This window comes from Dermacentor albipictus, chromosome 1 (genome assembly GCF_038994185.2).
Source record: "Dermacentor albipictus isolate Rhodes 1998 colony chromosome 1, USDA_Dalb.pri_finalv2, whole genome shotgun sequence".
Taxonomy (NCBI): Eukaryota; Metazoa; Arthropoda; class Arachnida; order Ixodida; family Ixodidae; genus Dermacentor; species Dermacentor albipictus.
In genome coordinates this window covers 301,815,341-301,837,935 of record NC_091821.1, presented here as the reverse complement: position 1 = coordinate 301,837,935, position 22,595 = coordinate 301,815,341, and the positions used below count along the sequence as shown (strand labels likewise).

Sequence of the window (22,595 nt, the reverse complement as noted above, 5' to 3'; positions counted from 1 at the left end):
TCGATTGAATTGCGCTCTGGCTACTCGCAAATCGCAGTAGATAACGAGATCGCGAAAAGACCGCTTTCGTTACCCCAGATGGTCTCTACCAATTCAAAGTGATGCCGTTCGGACTGTGTAATGCCCCTGCTACTTTCGAGCGCATAATTGACCCTCTTCTGCACGGATTCAAATGCAGCACATGCTGCTGCTACCTTGATGACGTCATTGTTTTTTCACCGACCTTTGAGAGCCACCTCCACCGACTTTCAGCTATCCTTGCTGTTTTTAGACGAACTGGCCTATAACTCCATTCTTCAAAAGGCCATTTCGGCCAAAGCCAAATACGAATACTTAGTCATTTGGTTGACGCTGCTGGCGTCCAGCCTGATCCTGATAAATTTCGTGCCGTTGGTGAGTTTTCACTTCCACGTTCTTCTACCGATGTCCGAAGTTTCCTAGGGCTGTGCTGGTATTTTCGGCGATTTATTCAGAACTTTGCCGAAATGGCTCGTACTCTCCAGACCTCCTCAAAAAGGACACCACTTTTCGTTGGGGACCCGACCAGGCTGCAGCATTTTAGTCACTTATCAGTCGCCTTATCAATCCACCCATGTTGGGTCATTTTGATCCACATGCCTACACAGAAGTTCGCACTGATGCCACTGGCCATGGCACTGGCGTTATCTTGTCCCAACGACAGCGGGACACCAATCGCCTGATCGCGTATGCTAACCGCCTTCTTTCAGCACCAGAGCGCAACTACTCCATTACAGAACGTGAATGCTTGGCCCTTGTTTCGTCCATTGCAAAGTTCCGCCCTCACCTGTTCGGTCGGTATTTCACCGTCGTGACAGATCATCATGCCTTATGTTGTCTATCCTCACTCAGAGACCCAGCAGGCTGTCTTGGCCGCTGGGCTTTACGCCTGCAAGGATACACCTTTTATGTGTCCTACAAATCTGGGCGGCTACATAAGGACGCTGACTGCCTCTCCCGCTATCCTGTCGGCCCTTCCGATGGCACCGATACAGATACCTGCGTTTTGTCGATCTCCGACTTCTCACGCATCGCCGACGAGCAGCGTCGTGACCCATATTCACGATCCATCATCGAACACCTTACCTCGGAGCAACAGGACGTTTCCCCCCGTTTGTTTTTTTTCTCCAGGACGGGACCTTATACCGGTGCAATAAGAATTAACACGATGCTGAACTGCTTCTCATCGTTCCCCAGCACCTGAGCTCGACCATTCTCTCGCATTTACATCACGTGTGTATTGCTGGTCATTTGGGTGTCTCCCGTACACACGACGGTGTGCGCAGGCGATTTTCCTGGCCCAGGCTACGTCGCTCTGTCCGATGCTACGTCGCTGCCTGCGAACTTTGCCAACGTCGCAAGAAGCCTCCACTGACTCCCGTTGGGCACCTTCGGCGTATAGGTATCTCCAGTGAGCCATTTTACCGCGTCGGCCTGGACCTGCTTGGCCCATTTCCAACTTCATCCTTGGGCAACAAGTGGGTGGCCGTTGCGACAGACCACGCGTTATGCCATAACGCGGGCCCTCACTTCTAGCTGCGCAACTGATGTGGCTGATTTTCTACTTCATGAAGTGATCCTCCATCATAGTGCCCCACGTCAGCTTACCACCCACAGACAAGCGGACTTATCGAGCGTCTCAACCGTGCACTCACGGACATGCTCTCGATGTACGCGTCTGATGATCACCGTGATTGGGACTGCACCTTGCCCTTCGTGATGTTTGCATACAATTCGTTGTGTCACGACGTCATGTTACTGGTTATTCTCCGTTCCATCTACTATATGGCCGTGACAAATTCCTACCTCTTGACTCGCTGCTCCCTTCCGATGCCAACACTACCACGTTCTATGCTCACGACGCCATTGTTCTCGCGGCCACAGCACGTCGCATTGCCCGTGACCGTCACCTGGCGCCTCAGACTATCCAAAAACACCGTTACGACAGTCATCGCCGGGACGTTCATTTCAGCCCTGGGTCACATGTCTGGCTTTAGTTACCCTCCCGTCGCGTCGACCTTTGCGAAAAACTGCTGCCGTGATACGTCGGGCGATATTGAGCTCTTCGCCAAGTCACCAGCCTCACATATGAGATATTATCTGTGACTTCGACGTCTTCTACCACACCAAGAACTGATATCATGCACTTTTCGAGATTAAAGCCCTATAACTCGACCACTGATTCAACGCCCTAGGAAGCATCGAGACGATGCTTCTGCCGCCGGGGGTTAATGTCACGTACGAGTTTGTGCCGCTGTGGGCGAAAAGACGTTGTGAGGTGAAGAGTAGGTTGAAGTATCTCGACGATCGGTAGATGGTGTTACCCTGGCTACTGAGCTACAACCTTCTGACTGTATATATTGTAAATAGATATATTTTCTCCCTGTAACAATATAACTGCTATCGCAATAAATAAATAAATAAATAAATAAATAAATAAATAAATAAATAAATAACACTCCTCCAAAATATTCTAGTATTTTTGGAGGACGGCGTGATTTCATCAGAACCAGGGTACCACTCAAATGAAACTTTCGCATCCTTTATTAGTTGCGTGCATGGAGGTTTATTGGCAGTTCCGACGAATAGCGCTAGTTCCGTGACACATATTCCATGAGGTTTTTGCCGGATGCAATGGATTTTGTGCATCGTATCACTTAATTGAACTAGAGCTTTTTTAGAATCATCACGGGGAAATTCGAGAGCGGAAAAGTAATATTACAGGGCTCGTGTTCAAAGCCTACGCCACTACGAAGAAAAAAAGGGGCGGGGGGGCGCTCGGAGGAGGCTTCAGTTTCAAAGCAGCATGGTTTTTATTACTGGCGGCCGGCCGTACATTCAAGACCTGACAAGGTCATATAGCGACTTGTTCCTAACCTGTAATTGAAGCTTGTTCGTTGTCCGGTAATCACAAGGAGCTAAATGCAATTGTTGCATTTTGGAGGCTTGAATAGTTACGAGGTGAGAATCGACCAGCTTATCAACATGCAGCCGCCTCGCAGCTACGCCATAGGAAATATGGCGGACGCTCGCTACCAGTCTTGCGAGAGCACCATGCGTTTTCAATATCGCCTATTGATCAAATCTTTAATCACCCGTAGTATAGTGCCGACTGCCTCAGAATTTTAGCTCTTTTCCGTAAAAGTGCCTAACTTATAGTACGGTTATAAAAAACGAATACAATAGAAGTCGTCCTAATGAGCCCATACAGTACAAACAACCACAACCTTTATTGTGACATTTCCATCGCAGCGACTATAGGCTATTTCCCTGGCGAGATGCATAATCAAATGTTAGAGACACATACTGTGTCCCTGATTTTGCACATGATTTTTTGTGCAGTAAAATAGAAGCTTTTGTGACGCGGATAATAAAAAGGCGTGTCACATACCCGTAACGATGCCAGCATTGTTGATGAGCACGTCGAGACGCGACTCCGTCTTGAGTATATCGTCGCAGAAGTCGTTCACGGACTTGAATGACGCGAGGTCGAGCTGCTTCACCACGGCCACCTGCCCCGTGGCGTCGAAAATCTCCTGCGCGGCGCGTTTGGCCCGCTCCATGTTTCGGCAAGCGAGGATGACGCGCGCCTTCCTCTTTGCCAGGTCCGTAGCTGTGGCCTTGCCGATGCCTGTTGTTGCGAGAAGAAGGTTCACACAATATACAAGAAGTAGAAGAGGCTGTCTATGCAAGATTACCCTTTCAGAAGTGGTAGCGAATATTTTCGCCTGGTACACCTGCCGTATTCTTTCTCCTGGAAACATAGCGATAGACTCGTAGTAGCCACCAGTGACGCTAAACATATATGACAAACATTTCAAAGCGCAAACAAGAGGCACGTCACATAAAGAAGGTCATACGCAGGACAAGCGCTACATTCAATGGTTTATTCGACAATGTCGACATGAAATATATATGACACAGGCACAAGCGCACATCCTTTTCTACTTTTGTATATCATCACGATGCCCGCCTTCGTCGTCGTTTCCTGATTTCTGCGGCGAAGACCCAGCTCACCGGGTCGAGACCGTGTCACGGGACCTGGTAGCAAGTGAGCGACAACTCGAAACGCCGCGACACTTGTCCATACAAGTGAACAGAATCGAATTTATTGACAGGAAGTGCAGAGAGGTCGACCTGTGCTAGTGCGCTGTGGTCTGCGACCCTGCACTAGGGAAGAGGGAAGTGGAGTGAAAGTACTGAGATGGGTGATGCTGATAAGAGAAGTGGTGAGTGCTCATGTATATGAGACAGTTGCCCTACTACAGCCGCTGGTCTAGCTTGGTGTCCTGCAGAAACTTCAACAGCGCTTTAGTTGCCCGCATTGAAGTTGCAAGTGTCAGGCCATGGGCCGAGGATAGCGTCCTCCGACAGTGGTTGCCTGCCAACGCTGGCTAGGGAACATTGCAACGTCATTCGCGTCGGCATATATGCTGGGCAATGGCACAGTGTTCCAGCGCTTCAGGCGTCTGGCGGTGTTCGCAATCAGGCATGTTCGACTGGGCGATGATGTGCGCGTAGCGACGGGTGAAAGCAGCCAAATCCTGTGCAGCAATGACGTTTTGCCCCGCGTAACCTTCGGGGGCAAACCGAATTTACCGTCTGGGTCGATAATAGATGGGCGTCCGCGGATGCTGTCGCCGTGGGCTCTGTATGCCTTTGTAAGGTCCTGCATTAGTGCCTTGATCACAGAGTTGTCAGAACGTGAGTATGCAATCCGTACTTCCTCAGAGGAAGCGAAGGCCGATCTTGCCTCACTGTCAGCGAGTTCATTGCCAATCACACCACAATGACTGGGCACCCATTGAAAAGTGATCACGTGGCCACCTAACTCGGGACGGTGATGAAGTTGGGCAATTTCCAGCACAAGCAGGTAATGTGGCCCTTTCTTTAAAAAGCATTTTAGTGCCTGTAGCGGTGATTTGGCATCGCAGAACACCGACCATTTATGAGGTGTCTCCGTTCTTGTAAAACGGACAGCCTCCCATATTCCCGCAAGTTCCGCAGCCGTAGATGTCGATTTGTGGTCTAATTGAAATCGTCGAGTAATTGCAAGTTGTGGCAGATTATGTGACCGAACCATCGGTATATACTTGTAGAATCCTACTGTATAATGTATATATATATATGGGACAGGGTGAGTTGTTTCAAGCCACTGGAAAAAACGTGGAATTTCTTCATAACTCCGGTTATCTGAAGCCTCATTAGTGGTCTCGGAAATGTCCATGGAGGTGTCTCAGGTATGTTGGTGGCCTGGAACCTTGCAGGTATAATGCTTGCGTGACATGCAATTGAACCATACAAGTGAGTTCATATGAAATGTGGGAGGTGCGCTTGCCGGAAGACAATAATGGATGCCGCGAGAAAGGTTTTCTCGCAGCTTACATATACGCAGCCTCAAATCGACCACTGTACAGTGCACGTGGCTCAGTTCGACCACTGCGATTGTTAGTATTCGAGGCTGCAAAGCAGCACCCATGAAATATCGAAAATTTTGACTAGTCTCATGGTAACCAAACTTTCACCTGCTGTGCTACATTGACGAAAAAACAAAAACAAAAGCACACTCGGCGTCCACATACAAGAGCTATGCGTGCCCAAAACCTTTAGCGGATAAATCTTCTTCCACCGATTCCAAATCTCTTGCAAACATCAGTTGCCGCTCGTACAGATAGACATGGACCAAAAGAACGACGTGCGCTTGTCTCCGTCGTTCTTTTGGTCTCGCTCTGCGCGCAGTCTGCCATGGTCTCACCTGCGTTGGCGCCCGTGACGATGACCGTCTTGCCCTGCATGCTCGCCTCGGAGCGGCACACGCCTTTGCGCACGAACAGAGCGAGCACGCACAGCGTGCCCACTTCGAGCAGGAACAGCGCCTCGCGCACCGTGCGCCACACCAGGCCGAACACCTTCTGGTGCGGCGCGCCGGTCCCTCGCTCGGCGGGAGCTCCCATCGCCCGGCCTCTTCGTCACCGGCCTCTTCCAGCGAACTGCAGCTCCACTCTCCCCGAATCGCTAGCGCTGCGTGTTATCTGCTTGGCACATATTCTGAGTGTAGCATCCATTATTCAATTCAATTTCACTGATAAGTAAATTAGTACAAGAAAAGTTTATACAGGAAGGGGTCCCACAGTAAAAACTGCAGGCGATACCCCTTACGATGAATTGTATATCGAGAAATAAAGCGAAACTAACAATGCATACGTAAAACATTAATAAGCGGATGCAAGACGAGATAAGTACACTGATGGCATGCATAATCATATAATAAAAGCAAGTTACCAAAACAAAAGGACTACAGGAAATGCAAAACAAAACCGACACAAAATATTAAAAAAGCAATACCTTGATACAACACGTCTTCAGGATAAATTTAAATAAGTTGGCGCATACGATCAAATACTATGTCAAGTTAATTAGTGGTCATATTTTTATTCAGATAGGCAGTCCTTTAATAGACGTTTAAAGATGGGAAGGGAGTTACATTGTTTTAGGTCGGTAGTGAGGGAGTTCCATAGTGATATAGCAGAAAAAGGAACAGTTTGTTTTCCATAGTTAGTGTGCACCTTAGGCAAAAGAAGATTGCCCTCAACAGAAAAAACGGGTGCAGTTAGCGTTAACCAATATGTATCATGGAATTATATCGAAGTAGAGATAGCGATGAAAGTCTTACAAAACTAATAGACCAAAATTATAGTTACAAGATAGCGATAAAGGCAATACGCCAATGTTAATAAAGAACGGGAGTGAGTGCGATTGTCGAGGGGGAAAAGAAATAATGCGAATAGCCTGTTTCTGAAGGGTTAGGAGAGGTGATAGATGGATATTATAGGTGCTGCCCCATGAGTGATTCAATACAATAACTGGTATGACTGTGAATAAATGCATAATATAAAATGATAAATGTTCTCATTTCAAAAAAAGCTCGAGCGCGAATGAGTGCGCGAAGTCCTGGTGCGATTTTATTAATAAGCGGCAACGCATGGTCGCATAATTTTAGCTTGGAGTCAATGACAAGAACTAAAAAGTTGGTGCTACTGTTAGTTTTGATTTCTTGAGCTTGAATATACAAAGAACGAGGAATTGAAGATATTCTTTTTTTTTTAGGAGAAAGCATGAAGCGGGTGCATTGTGTCACAACCTGATTCCTCCAAGTCACGAACTGAGTAACAGCTTCCCGCGTTCGCTGTCATGTAGCGCAGTGAATTCCTCTCAACGGTTATTCCATAGCCCGATTTTGACAGATTTACTGATTACCCTGCATGTTTCGGTACTATACAGCACCGAAACTTATAAGGGCATTGAGCCTGCGCTAACAAAATATGCACTTGCGCAGGACAAACACCCTTGTATACACTTTCCTTCTCAAGGATAACTTGCGAGGGACTTCTGTGTGAGCTTCAACTCAGTTCTATTAGTCTGCACATTTCCTTCTCGTCTCCTTGGTCTAATGTGGCCTTTATAAACATACCTCTTCCTTAATAATATTAATATTTGGGGTTTTACGTGCCAAAACCACTTTCTCATTATGAGGCACGCCGTAGTGGAGGACTCCGGAAATTTAGACCACCTGGGGTTCTTTAACGTGCACCTAAATCTAAGCACACGGGTGTTTTCGCATTTCGCCCCCATTGAAATGCGGCCGCCGTGGCCGGGATTCGATCCCGCGACCTCGTGCTCAGCAGCCCAACACCATAGCCACTGAGCAACCACGGCGGGTGCCTCTTCCTTGATTGCAGATGCTGATTGCCAGTAACGGACACAACTTTCCTGGACAGCTGGCTTTTGAGCATAACATTCGATTTCTTTTCATTAATAGTGGAAACAGTCACAAGATTAAGTCCCCGCCTGCGCTGCTGACAGGACAATGTATCATATGCAGACCGCAGATTGGTGCGATATTCCGCACTAATGCTGACATCTCGCACTTCCTTATCCGACATTTGAAATACCTTCTGCCAGCATGTAGTGAAGGATATATAGAGGAGATATTGTATACCTTGCCTGACACTTTTCTAGACCAGTATGCTAAAGCTTTAATTAGGATAATCATATTAGCCGCGCAATTCATGTAGATATATGTGCTAAGGTACTAACGTCTCTTCCGGCTATGCGTTGATTGCGCAATATATTAATGGGTGACTGCAACCTCTACAGGTCGACCGCCTTTCGCAACTTACGAAGTTCATACAAAGTGATCTTTTATATTATGCTGACTTTGTCACCTGAAAATGGCATAAATGTCGCTAGTAGTAGAGTGTACTCCGCTTTATAATGCTGTTTTCCTATCGTAAAGCGATCGCATCATAGACGGGCCAGGCATAAATATGCTATGCAAGCGTGCCTGTGACCGTGAGCGAGCTTCTCTGATGACTACCTCGCACGCATCACATGAATGAAAAAAGAAAAAAGCTAGTGGCCAATGTGAACAATCCCAGAAAGAGCACGAATACCATATCGATTGAAATTCGGAGCTAATCGCGGAATCATGCGTGCGCAGCGGCCAGCTTTGTACGAATCAAAGGCCGAAAGAAGCGTAAAAGAAGCGACGCCGAATACTCACCCCGACCCGCTGGCGTTGTGCTCTCGCCCTCTTTTACTACAGGTTGAGCAGGCCTCGCACTGCGGCGCTTGGACCGAACCCGCCGTACACTCGAATGACGTCAGAATCGTGCCGTCATTGTGACAGTTCTAGAATCTGCTTCCACGTAAAAAAGCTCCGCGCGGGAGCGCAGACAGCCCGCGTCACTCGCGCTTTATGGGACGAAACTAACCCTCGCATTTATTCTTCTTTTGATTCTCGCCCCGAAAGTCCACAAAAAGGTGACCATGACGGGAAAGGAAGCCGCCGTGCGAAAGAGTAGCACTATAGCGGGTCCCGCAGCGCTATGTGTCGCTCGCCGCGGCAGAATCAACGCGGTGGACCGGTTCCTCACGGTCGTGCAATCACGTGACGTCACCAAAAACAAGCATTGTTCCCCGCCATACCACACGCTGCTAACGCGCAGTGGAGAATTGCCGGCGTAATAAACTTATTCACCAACTCCCCCCCCACCTCTCCAGGATGCGAAGAGTAGGTGACGGAAGTGGCTTTCCCGCGGTTTACGTCAAGGGCGTAAACAATAAAGGGAGCGCGCCAAGATAGTCGTATAAAGGGGGGGTATTTTGCACGAAGACTATCGCGGGAAAAAAGAAAGACAAAGACACTAACTTAGAACTCGATCCCATGGAGAGAGAGAGAGCGATAAATATTTATTTGTGAACTATAGCGATAGAGAGAAAAAGGATCTCTCCTCGCCTTCAGGTGGGCGGCTTCCTCATTCCAGGAATCAGTGGACTTTCGCTAGACTCTCGCTAGTAGAAAAATAAAGAAGAGCGTAGTTACCTTTTCTGGCATTAGTGTCTTGACATGGATGTTTTGGCGCAGGTAAAAAAAAATGTTGATATTCTTTTCTCTGACATGACGGCACAAGTGAACCACCACAACGCTTCATCTCATCGGACCTCGATGCGTGCTTTGTCATCTTGTCTAATAGAGTGTTGATTTGGATTGTCTCGTTGTATGGTCCGATAAACGACTTAAGAAAAGTCAATGCACTTTCGGCGTCAAATGTTTATGAGAACATTAAACCCACAAAGCTCCGGAATTTAAAATCTAAAGCGCGACATTGGAAATGTCAATGCACGTTTCGCACGAAAAGTTTATGAGAACTTTATACCCATAAAGTGTCCTAATTGAAATCCATGCGCTCCGTAGACTGTCTTTTCGAGCATGAAAAAGACATTCTAGACAAAATCTGGAATGATTTCCGGCGACGGAGTTTGTTTTGATCGGCGGTGCATGACAGCACGAAAAAATTTCGGGCGAGGCTGAAGATGCATAACCTCTTCCCCCCCCCCCCCCCCGGCTACGTCCCTGGTTGTCTCTGTATATCTCCGTCAGCACCTCCACGAAATCGTCCTGAATGCCTTTGTTTTTAACAATATCCCATAACGATTTCCTGTCTACGTTGTCATAGGCTCCTTTAATATCTAGAAATGCTATCGAGAAAGGTGTCTTCTGAGTTACTGAAATCTCTAAAATCTGCCAACACATAGTACCAACCTATCCGAGCCATGTACAACCTCGCGATACTTCTTAGCAAAAGCCGGAACCAGCGCCGCTGTGAGCCAGCCTTGGTCCACTAGTGCAAACTGCCCGCATTTATTTTAATTAGCTGTATTGCATCTCATCGGGTTCTACTGCCAATTATTAGAGACGCTTTCTTCTGCTTTTATCCAATAAAAGTTTTCTATGCTTCATTTTCATCTCCCTGGCTTGTCTGTTGTTGCTCTATCTATTTGAGTACGAACAACGCTTTCCTTCGTGTCGAAGTCATTCCGTATAGCGCCCCTGATGTACCGCAGCGCATCGTATGCTTCGTAGATGTCTTCATTCCTTGCAGCCGTGTGAAAATCTCTAGTTGGCGCTCCGAGCTCTTATATCGGTCCAGAATGTTTTTGGGTCCGCCTCTTTTGCTAATGTCGTGCACCCAACGCCCACTTGCGCATGTGATTTCCTCTTGCGCGTGCTGCCACACATTTCTCGGTATTTGTTACGCCGGGAGGGATGCGCGGAGGCGAGCGTCATCTGGTGGCGTCGCAAGAAACCCAGGAGCGAGCAGGGCCCCGGCGGCAGCAGCGCCCGCGAAAGCTTCGCTCGGAGCTCGGGTCCGACTCTGACGCGGCCTGTTCAAACAGATGTAAAACGCAGAAACGCTTTTATGAGTTAACCCCTGTACCGATTTTATTGAAATTTGTCGGATTCGTTAGAGAAAGGTGAATTCTGGTGACCGTTAGAAGCGGAATTTCTATTTAGGGCCTGAATTTTGGTAAATATTTTTCAAACCTTCAATAGTGTGAGAAAGATAGGAGCACGAAGTTTACAAATTAATAGCTCCGTCTCAACAAGAGCCATCGCGGTTCTGTAAACGGCATCCATCAGGTCATTGAAAGCGAATAAATTCGACATGGCGATTTATATACATGTATGTATTTATATTCATGTATCCATGATGTATTTCCATATTACTAAATTGTTTGAGATTCAGATGTAATATATCAACTTTGTCCGCTTGAGATGTACTGTTAGATGCAATGCATAGAATTGTGATATCCTTTTTCATTGCTGTAAGACAGAGTTGTAAACTTGATATCGTTTTCTGAACATTAGCGATTTTTGCCAACTTTTAATAAGCAAACGATCGCCGAAATAAATAATTCCAAAAAAAAACATTCACTAGATTTTAAGTAGTCCTTTCAAGTGCAACAAACCTCGTCAAATTTAGTGCAGTGGTTGCCGAGAAAAACGAATTCTCCTTTCACATGCATTCAGACACGAGCACCCGAACCGGAAAGCTCGCCTTCGCGCATGGCGTTCGCCGTTCCAGGCGAAGATTGCGATTGCATCAGCGCCACTCAGCTGGAAGCGGCAACTGTGGGGTCTGTCTATACAGGGGGTCCCAGCTATCATGATAAAAAATGTGTATATTCCGCGTAGCTCGACAGAACCAAGGTAATGTTGTTTACCGTCGCTTGGAGATACTGAGATCATTTTGCATTCCGCCTAATTACGTAATTAGTCTTAATAATTTAATCAACTCATCGAATATTTTTAATGATATCAAAAGTGTCAATGAGAAGATTGTAGAGCAACATGAGAACCTCCTGATACAGCTTTCTGTTGCTCAGTATGTGCTACATAAAAGTGTTTTTCCAAGCATGAACGAAGTCGCGAATAAAAGCAAAGTGCCTCCAGCGGCCAGTCACGCGGCAGTTTTTCTCGTTTATTTTTTCTTATTTGCTCATACTTTTGGCCTGTCGGCCGTTACAGGGTGGGTCAAAACAGCACTTGAACAATTAATACAATACATGGTATTACAATAATACATATAGCACAAAATTAAAGCATGTCAATAACAATATTTCGGCAATTAGCACAGAACATGAAGGCAGTACATGAATAGTGTTTTAATGGGCGAACATAAGCGAACAAGGAAGATACATAAGCGAAATATTCTACAGATACTGCGATCAATATGACTATAAATGCAGTGTGCATAAACGAGGTTATACACCCCCCCCCCTCTTTCAAAAAAAAGTAATCATACGTGCGTGCGTCTTTCAATGTTGCTTTAAGTTTTTCTCAAATTCTTCCGCACTGATGCTTTCTCGCGTCAAGACCGGTAATTCATTCCATTCTTTAATGGTTTTTTGGGAAGAAGGAAAATGCGCAAGCTTTAATGTGTATCTGAGGTATTTGAGAAGTATTATATTTGCTTTTCCGTAGTGTTCTACTTTGTCGTACTATCAAATACTGTTCGCTATTGATGTTAAAATGTGTTTTTAGTGGGAAGAAAAAAGAACTTTAACCTAGCTGTGCGCCTGCGTTCAGCGAGCGTAGCAAGTTCAGCAAACCGAGCATTTCGGAGACTGAATCTGTGCGAGACTTAAGGCCCGTTTATAGTCCGACGTTATCGGCGCGCGGGCGAGCGTCGTTCGCGGTCAGTCACGCTACATCGGTTGCGCTGCGCCAGCCGAGATGCCACCCCCTCTATACTTCAACGCGCGCGCCGTATGCTGATATCTTCGGAGCATGCGCAGAAGGTTCGCCAAGTCGCGCGCCGTCCGCAAAAGCCGTCTGCGGAGTTGTGTTGGCGCCTTCTTCTTCGCGCGCAATCACGGAGGAAGGAAACTAAGGAGAGGCCCTGACGTCACTCTTCGTGAAGCAAAAGTGAAGCCGGAAGTTGGCGTTGCTCATGGCGATGCTCCGCCTTTTGTGCCACCCTCCTCTCTTGTTTACATCTTTCGCGAAACCACGCCGCGCTGCGCGTGGTTTCGCGCGTGGAGCGCTCGCGCTCGCGCAACATCCGGCAGAGCACGGTGGAGGTAACAAAGCGCAACAAGACACGGTGACTAACGCGAACCCGCCCACACAGCGCCTTTGCCACGGCACGAAACCTACCAGAGCAACACGTGTGAGCGCTCGAACAACGCCGCCATTGTGGCCCAAAAGGCGTGGCCATACAGCAAAAAAAATAAGAAAGCAGCAAAAAAATGAGAACCTACTACGTCATTTCCGTCACACTTTTCTCCTAGCGCGCGGAGGGGGTAGGGCCTCTCCTTAGTTTCCTTCCTCCGTGCGCGCAATGCATTGTGGTGCGAGAGTTCCGCCGACTTCGACGCGCGAATGGCTCCCGAGCCAAATCGGCACCAGGCCCGTCGGGGCGCGTTGGAAGCCGCCGGTTACGTTAGCTGCGCCGGTGCGCCCGACTATAGAGGTGTCGTTTTCGCCAACGTGACGTAGCATGCGCGCGCGCGCGCGCGCGCGTGCATTACGTCGGACTATAAACGGCCCTTAACGCGATAGAATAAACCTTGCTGCTCGACGTTGAACTCTTTGATAAGGGTCCCAGATAAGGGTCCCGACTGATAAGGGTCCCAGATTATGCTGGAATATTCTAACGTGGGTCGAACGCACGTTAAATAAGCTGTTAGTTTTACTGGCTGTGAGGCTAACTGCAGTTTCCGTCGTAAGAACCAAAGCTTGTTTTCCGCAGTTTGGCATATTTTTGTTAACATGGTTCGACCAGCTTAAATTCGCGGATATATGTATGCCTAAGTATTTCAGCACGTAAACCGTGGAAAGCACCGAAGAATTCACTGTGTAATTAACATTAAATATATGATTTACTCGCGGGCTTCTCTGACGCTCCTCAAAACGCTTTTATGTAGCACGTATTGAGGAGCAGAAAGCTGGAGTGGGAGTTTTCCATGTTGCTCTACAGTTTTCTTAATGCCACTTTTCATCTAAATATTATATTGGAGAATTTTGATTATTTAATTAAGACCAATATTTCTGACAATATGACCAAAAAATAATCTGAGTATCTCCAAGCCACGGCAAGCAACATTACATTGCTTCTGTCTAGCTAAGTGGTGTTTCCATGCTTTTAAATCTTGGTGCATGATGGCTGAGACATAGGTGCAAAGTTTTCACTTTTCCGGAGAGGGGAGGGGGGCACAGTTTTTCGAAGAATTGTTCGCTGATGTGACGGCATCATGTGAGAATTTACAAGACCTCACAATCTGAACCTCTCGCACCACCAAGAATCTAGCGTTTCTGCACGGTGTAATCTTCCTTCGTCTGACTGTCGTATACTTGGCTATAACTTCGCCTTCGCCTTTCGGGCGAAACTGCGCCTTCTCTCTGTCTCTCTTTCTTTTTCTGTGAGTCCGAGTATAAGCGCTGCTGTGCATGACTGCTATTGATTCTGATTTCAAGTGAATTCTGATTTCGGGCCAAGTTTCGTTTGCTGAGTGAATTATACAAGGTGCCTCAACTATCATGTACCAAGATTAAAAAAAAGAGCAGTTGCGTTACTCGAAGAAAACCTAGTGCATATTGTTTCCAGTATAGTGGAGTAGCCGTGAGTAAATTTTTCGTTATTGAGATTTAATTCGGTGATTGCAGCTGATTATCAAACTCGAGAAGTACTGTCCTAATTTTCAAAGGGTCAATGAGGCATTTGTAGGCACCGCCAAATGACATCTAACTGCGGTGTTTTCAGCGATGTACTAATTGCGGACAATTTTTTTCCCGACTGGCAGAGAAACATCGCGAAATATGCAAAAACACCATGACTGCGTTATCGCCCGCATGATAAAGCAGCACCCTCAGATAAGCTAACCTAAAGCAACTCCATTGCCTGTCACAAACCTGAAGCACGGCCGCTTCACGAAAACGCACCGGTGTGCGTTTTTATCGAGCGGCCGTACCCGCAGAGACGGCGCATCAACATCATAATGGTACGGAAGGAGCCCCAACAGCTGGTTCCGCGGCATCGCAGCTATTCCTTCCTCTCATTTCTACATCACATTTACCCCCGTATTCACAAACGCACCTCGGCTTGACCCTCCACTCGAAATGCTCCTTGAGGGCGGTTTTTCATTTCACAAATCGCCCTCCACTTGAAACGCGCCTTGAGTGAAGGAAAGCTCGAGCGTTTTACTCGAGAATCTCAAGGTAGCCTCGCAGCTACCTTGAATCGCTCCTCGAGTGAAGTTAGTGCGTAAACATGGCTGCCTTGCGATCTGTCGCTCGCCTCGTCAGCTTTTTCCGATGGACGCCAGTTGCCTCCGCAGCTTTTCTTGGGTTAACCATGCTGCGCATTTTCAAGGGCTTCGTTTCAGGAACTGGTGCCGTCGTCTGGAGCGCATCGGCAACGAAATCGTTTCACTGCGGCGCCGACACAGATCGGTCATCCTGTCAAGAAGACTGCGAGCTTGTGCAGTGGCTGTCGTCTTACTCCGTGCATGAGACAACTGATGACCTGCACACGGGTATTCTTCGTGCCAGCGCTCCGAACCTACTATCGGCGTCAGTGCATTCACGTGTTTCTCGCGACTCACCGTAGAAAGCCGCATCAGTTCAAGCACGGCGCGATACATAACTGCGGCGGACTTCGAACTTGTAAAAAGAAAACGACTACGAAGATTCCCGTTATTAGTGCGCGTATTGCGTGTGTGTGTGTTGCTTGCGCGAGCGCCGTAAGTCGCCCCGTCGGCGCTGTTTGACCTGGGGCAGATCATCACTGCCTACGCTAATCCAAGGACGGCGAAGCACACCGCAGCAAAGCGAGCATCTCTGTAAACGAGCAGGTGAGTTCACTTTAATTTTTTGCAATTTTCTTTAATGTGATGCGGCTAGTTGCGCTAAGGAAAATAAGAAATGGACTGCAATTTCGCGCTGACCATGTGCAGTTGGTGCAATTTAAAGTCATAAGCAATAATTAGTAATCCTTGCTTCAAACCCTCCAGTTTAATTAGCTCGTCATCCCTATGAAGATCCGAGCTCAACGAGGAAGTCACCGACCATGAAATGGCATTCAGAATTATGCCTGCACGTATACACAGGTTAATGTAATGTTTTATTCGAATAAAAGAGACAGAATAACAATACAACAGAGCGGAGTTGTTGTACATCACACTATTTTTTTTATTAAAATAAATAAAGGTGTAGCAGTGTAGTGACAGCTCCTAACACAGACAGTGCTAGCAAGTGATAGCAGATATATCTCGTACACCTTTCTTGCGAACATCCCAGCTCTCTATAGGGTTAATTATTTAAGTGTTAGATCGCTGTATGTCGGGACCAGCTGAAAAATGTTTTTTGCAAATAAAAATAAATAAAAACAGTATGAGCTAATTAATGTAAAAATATCGCGCTCAGAACAAAAAATTCTTAAACGAATGTATTATTACGAAATGTAAACTAAGGACAACGAATACAGTACCTAAGCTAGTTTTCATGGACCTTTTTTAACGTCATTGTATGTTTATTACCAGCCCCTTCTCGTATGCAGGAACCAGGTTGCCAACAAACGCACGAAGAGCAACTGCCTTTCCCACTGTGCTGTGTGTGCTGCGTATGCATTGGTGCGCAAGTGGAGGAGAGGTCCAGTTAATGTCCTGCTGCACTATAATAGCCGTCGAAATATTCTGCTTAAGACATCTATCACTTTCTGATATCCTACCAGCTCAAACACCACCGCTAAAAGCAGTTTGACTGCATGAATTTACCTTCATAGACACGTTGTAGCTGAAGTCATTGTATTTTTTATCCAGATGTCCTTTCTTCAGTCATATATATTAAGACAGTATGTACCCCTTAATAATTTCTGGTCAATTGAAGTGCCAATTTTTTTCTAAAACAATAAATTAAAATTATTCTTGTCTTTTTGTTCTTTGATAGTATGCAATACAGCGTGAACTCTTATCCTACAAACAGAAGCAGTAATGAAGGAGAATTAAGAAAGGGGTTAACCGAGGGGCGCAATTTTTAATAATCATATCACGAGAAGCCAACAAGCAGTCACCAAATACAACATAGGGAAGATTACTTGTACTTACTAATTGAATGAAAGAAATTATAAATTAATAGCAATGAAAGTGAATGAAAAACAACTTGCCGCAGGTGGGGAAAGATCTAGTTCTTGTAGTAGTAGTAGTAGTAGTAGTTCGTTCTGGTAGTAAAATATAAATACACAAGAAAGTGGATGGAAAACGGTGCCGTGGTAGCTCAATTGGTTAGAGCATCGCACGCCTATGGCAAGTTGTTTTCTGATCCACTTTCATTGCCGTTAATTTGTCATTTCTTTTATTCAATTATTAAGTACAAGTAATTTCTCCTATGTTGTCCTTGGTGTCTTCGCTTGTTTGTTTCCAAGGATATAAACAGAAGGAGTAGTACTGCTGACAAATATATTCTAGAATAAAACACCATCTCTGTTCAAGACAGTAGCCTGTCGGGTGTAGCCACCCGACGGCATGCAGTGGTAAATTCTTGTAGAATATATGCTGTTTCTACCCTGCTTCTAGTTTCAGCTTAAGATAAATTATGACGACCCGAACAATGAGTTTCTTCCATTGGATGCGGATGACTTTTGGCTTCAATGGGGCTTGCAGAACATCAGCAATTGACCGAGGTACAACATCCAGGGTAACAGCGTGTCTTGTGGGATACCAAAATAGGCCAAATGGTGATGCAGACTGTCACAATGACAATGCTGAAAAATACAGTATAGAGCGCATTACTACCGTTATTTCAGAAAGCTGAGATCAACCATCAAAACTATGGCATATTTTTAATCTACACTTGCTAATGCTAAAGTAGCTTCAGCATGCCACAAAATGCTGAAGTGCTGGCTACTAATGCTACGAAAGTATTGCTTCACAAATTGTGGGCAGCAAAAAGATCCTGTCGCAGCTGCAACGCACCACGGGCAACTGATGACTTCGCCCACCATATTCATGCTGTTTAAAACAAAAATTAAAAAATTAATTGGATTTCATTATGACATGGCTGTTCCATGTTTGTGGTTCTAAATAACACATTGTCCATTTCGGCATATTGTGAATGTGGGGACATGTAACATGAATATTTTTACAAAGTTTATGAAAATAAGCACAAACTAATTACCGGGTACGTTAGTCAAGTACTTTTTCAGCACCTAGCTTCTTTGAGGGAAGCGAGCTTGTGCAATTCCAACAGGCAGGCACCATATCTATCGATGCTTTCAGGTCTGCCAGAAGCCTTAGTGTGCAGCACAGTCGTTGATTTTTTCATCAGCTGGTCCTTCCAAGGCCCACATCCTGCACCAGAATGCCAAAACATTTATGTAGACAGGGCGCTCGCGCGCTAAGTAAATTCAGTATACCTAAGCAACGGAAATGAAATGACGTAGCACAACTAAAAATATGTCGGCATTGCGTGAACTTGAAAGCACAGTTTATGGAACGTGCATCAGCTGCTACCACATAGCACACTGAAGAAGTTAAGACGAAAAAACAAATGGCGGTGATGAAGTATTGACAAGCGAATTTTCGGAAGATTAAACATTGCGTAGCGTATATGTGCAGTGAGGAAGCACAGGAAATGCAGGCACCAGTGCTGGTTCGTTGACCATATGTGCTACAAGTTGAGCAAGCCGACTGACCACCGCGGCTTTTAAAACAAAGTACAGGACTCAAAAGACGCTTGTTTTTTTTTTTTTCTACCTGCTGGAGCTACGCACTCAACCATATACGCATTCTGCCACATGTATACTATAACTGCTTCTCCTCTACCGAAAGATTTCATACGCGATACTGGAATGATCGTTGGATGCAGGCGCCGATCCGTACCTTCTACATTTTCGTTTAAAAAAGCGAAACCAACACATTGTCGTGCCGAATCTTCCACAAGTTCCCATTAGCAAAAAAAAAATATATGTTTTGCACAAGCTTATGCTGCCTGGAATATGTTTCAGGTACTAATTAATGCCCGCAGCATGAGCAACTGGAGTCAATCATGCTTGTGTACATCGGAAACGGCTTATCGACAGCGCAGCGGCAACCTCAAGAAAACCGCATTGACATACTGTGCTTCCATGAAAAAATGGCTCACTCATCCTTATTTTCTGTCCTGTTGTTGCTTTCAGCAAACTCACAACACCACTCGGTCTTGAAGGTAAAAAAAGCTGCCCATCGTCCGTTCCATCTGTGGCCTCAGAAGCCATTCAGGCTCGGTCACCATACGCACAAGGACGAAATCACCCATCATAACGGCGATTAACAACCGCTGCGTCAGTCACCAATGAAACAATAGGAAACAAAGAGCAGCGGACAAAAGCCGGCGCAAATTACCTTGGTCCTCAGCCATGCGCCATGCTCTCAGCTGTTGGGATGCGATTGTTGCCAGACCTCAAACACAGCTCCCGCTTGCTCTTTCAGTCTAACGCCCACAGTGGCAGCGTTGCCGAGCTAAAGTTGTGCATTGCGCCGTGTAGTTGTTTGATTAGGAAGACGAATGAACTGAAACACATATTTGTCTTAAATATTGGGACTTTTATTAGCCACATTGAAGAATAGTCTCGATATCAGACGCTTTTCTCGGTCGATACACTTTACTTGAGTCGAGGGCGCATTTTCAAGGCGTTCCTTGCATGCGGAGGAAAGGTGAAGTAGTGTTCATGAAACGCAACGGAGCCTTGAGTGAAGGAAGCCTCGTCGCCTCGACTTGGCTGAGTCGAGGAGGAGCTTCAAGTGAAGGCGTGTTTAAGAATACGGGGGTTATTGTCCATCTTTGAAGGCCGACTGATCACATTGATAACAAAAGCCCCTCATACCCCGGCCGATGCGCGGCTCTGACCACGCACGAAACGCGAAAAGCAATGTTATAGGCATCACAAACACCATATTTTATGTCCACTGCAGGACGAAGCCCTCTCCCTGCGATCTCCTATTACCCCTGTCATGCGCTAACTGATTCCAACTACCGCCTGCGAATTTCTGAATTTCATCACCCCACCTACTGTTCTGCCGTCCTCGACTGCGCTTCCCTTCTCGTGGCACCCATTCTGTAACCCTAATGGTTCACCGGTTTTCTAACCTATGCATTACATGACCTGCTCAGTTCCATTTCTTTTTATTAATGTGAAGTAGAATATCGGCTATCCCCGTCTGCTCTCGCTCTCCTAAGAAATGAAAAGAAATGAAACATACGTTTTAGCAATGCAGGCAATCAAATTAAAGTTGCAAGCATGGGCAGATAATAATGGCATTTTGGGAGAACTTTAGAATGGCTTCAGAATACGTAGGCGTGTGGATGACAACTTATTTGTTCTTACTCAGTGTATTGAAATATCAAGAGTAGAAATCAGACCGTTATATGTGGCCTTTTTAGACGTTACGGGAGCAACACCGCGGCATATTGTGGGATATTCTGGAAGGGGAAGGCTTAGACGACGATTGTCTAGAGCTTTTGAGAGATATTTACTTAGAAAATACTGTTTGCGTTAAATGAGAAGAGTTGAGCAGCGAGGAGAAAGTTATCAGCAAGGGACTGAGGCAGGGGTGCCCTTTATCCCCACTGCTGTTCATGATGTACATGGTAAGTAAGAATGGAGAGGGCGCTAGAAGGAAGTAACATCGGGTTTAATCTTTCATACAAACAGGTGGGTACAGAAGTAGAGCAGGAGCTTACAGGTTTATTTTATGTGTACGACATTGTGTTGTTAGCTAACAAGCAAAGTGATTTGCAACGTCTGGGTAATATCTGTGGACCGGAATGCGAGAGTTTAGGTTTGAAATTTAGCGTTAGAAAATCAGATGCTATGGTATTCAATGAAAACAGTGAACAGACAGTGGCAATACAGGGCCAGAAATTACCTTGGGTAATATAAATATCTTGATATATGGAGAAACAAAGGCAATGGGTATATGGAAACACAGGAAAAATCAATAACAATAAAGGGGAAGAGAAATGCAGCCGTAATAAAGCACAGTGCGCTATTGAAATACAATAGGTACGAGGTGCTCCGGGGTATGTGGAAAGGTGTAATGGTTCCAGGACTTACATTTGGAAATGCCTTTGTTTGCTTGAAATGCTTGAAGAATAGAAGAAACAGAAGGACTTGTGTTTCTTCTATTCTTCGTCCCTGTTTGTTTGCGCACAATAAGTTTTAAGATGGGCTGGAAGACTGTTGAGGTATCTGTACAGGAAAAACATTGATTCACAGTGGAGGAAGACAACTAGGAAGCTTACCAGAAAGCGTGCGGCCTGTAAGATGGGCAACACAGCAACAAAGAACATCAAGCGGAAAGTCAGAGAGGCTGAAATAATCTCATGGGTGGCGGCAACGGAAAAGAAACCTGCCATGTGTAACTACTTAAGAAGAAAAAACGAAATCAGGAAAGAAACGATTTATGATAACTCAAAGGGAAGCTCATTACTTTCCGAAGCGAGATCGGGATGCCTCATAACACGCACCTATAAAGCGAGATATAAGAAGACGCATGTGCTTGTTGCGGTAAAGGTAGGGAAACAATGGAGCATGTTTTATTAGAATGTGAAGATATCTGCCCAGCGGTCGATTTAGGCATTTCTGGCCTCCTTGGAACCCGTGGGTTCAGCGAGGGCAGGGGGAAAGCAAACATGTCGACGATAGAGATTAGTAAGAGGCGATCGGAACACTGGTGGAAGAAAAGTAAAGAAACTACAAACGGAGGCGCGCAGAAACAAAGTTTACAATATGGGTTTAGAAGGGGTGGTTATGGGAATTGATCGTGGTTGTTTTTTTTTTCTTTTTTTCTTTCTTAAGATAGGTACAATATTAAGCAATATAATAACACGGGCTCGGTGACGCAACCCACCGGCCCGTTCCAAAGGGGACGCTCATAGCATCGATCCATGCATCCATGCATCCATCGCGGCCCACGCAAGAGCAGTGTTGCCAGGTTTGGCTGTATAGAGCAAAATTGGGCGGCAGAAAATTTTTTTTTTTGGCATAGTCTTGGGCGAGTTGGCTATGTGGCTATATTTCGGCTACTGAAAATCTGCGACTTGGCTTTGTCTGGGCTATAAGTGGCGCCTTAATCCACGCTCGAGAGGTGGATCTCACCTAGCAGAAAAAATTCTCGAACGCTATGTTTTAGCTGGCTGAGCCGGCAGCACAACTGTGCGTGTGTGCGTGTGCGAAATGCCCCCCTGCCCACCCCTCATTGCGCCGTTGTTAGAGTCGCTGGTTTTGATCTCTGATGCACCTAAATCCGGCCTCGGCAACTCCGCCGTTTCGGTGGCAGTGGGGTGCCTCGATTTCAGCGCCGCCTGCCACGGAGAAGCGTAGCATTACACCCTTCTAGAACACTGTAGCGGTATCGAGGCACCCTATGGGGAACCAGCGCTGGAGTTTTCACGACGCCTGCAGCGCCGCCCTGGCGGTCAGAACGTGCACGATGCAGCCGCTCCCGTGGACGAAAATTGCTACTGGTAGTGGCGTTGCGTGCCCTGAAAGTCGAAGGAAAACAAAAGGACGCCGACGATACTGTTGCGTATACAAGTGCCACAACTGCGTCGGGATTAGGGAGGATGTATCCTTCTGCGTCTTTCCATCTAAACCCTACGAACAAGAATAGAGGCGGCGTTGAATCCAAGCAGTCAGGCGAGCGGAGTAAGTTTCCGTCTTGTCGCCCGGTCAAGCGGTGTTGGGCTGGTTTCT

At 46.2% G+C, this 22,595-nt stretch overlaps 2 protein-coding genes across 5 annotated transcripts in view; one reads left to right on the top strand and one right to left on the bottom strand.

The window, feature by feature from the left end:
* The window catches only part of LOC135920876 (retinol dehydrogenase 12-like), a 74,752-nt gene extending 65,854 nt beyond the window's left edge, over positions 1 to 8,898 (bottom strand). Inside the window, exons 1-3 of one of the 3 annotated variants that reach the window (XM_065455137.2) lie at positions 8,582 to 8,898; positions 5,774 to 6,066; positions 3,410 to 3,649 (exon numbers count right to left, since the gene is read on the bottom strand). In XM_065455137.2, the coding sequence (XP_065311209.1) occupies positions 3,410 to 3,649; positions 5,774 to 5,972 (439 nt within the window). In that variant the 5' untranslated portion in view covers positions 5,973 to 6,066; positions 8,582 to 8,898. The remainder of the gene's footprint in view (positions 1 to 3,409; positions 3,650 to 5,773; positions 6,067 to 8,581) is intronic. The other 2 variants (XM_065455134.2, XM_065455135.2) reach the window with 2 other exon arrangements.
* Positions 1 to 22,595, top strand: part of LOC135920875 (retinol dehydrogenase 12-like) — a 361,370-nt gene that overhangs the window by 58,430 nt on the left and 280,345 nt on the right. Inside the window, exon 1 of one of the 2 annotated variants that reach the window (XM_065455124.2) lies at positions 15,580 to 15,717. The exons of the other annotated variant lie outside the window; for it this stretch is intronic. The gene's annotated coding sequence lies outside the window, so the exon portion shown is untranslated. Of the gene's footprint in view, positions 1 to 15,579; positions 15,718 to 22,595 lie in introns of those variants that run through there. 2 annotated transcript variants of the gene reach the window in all.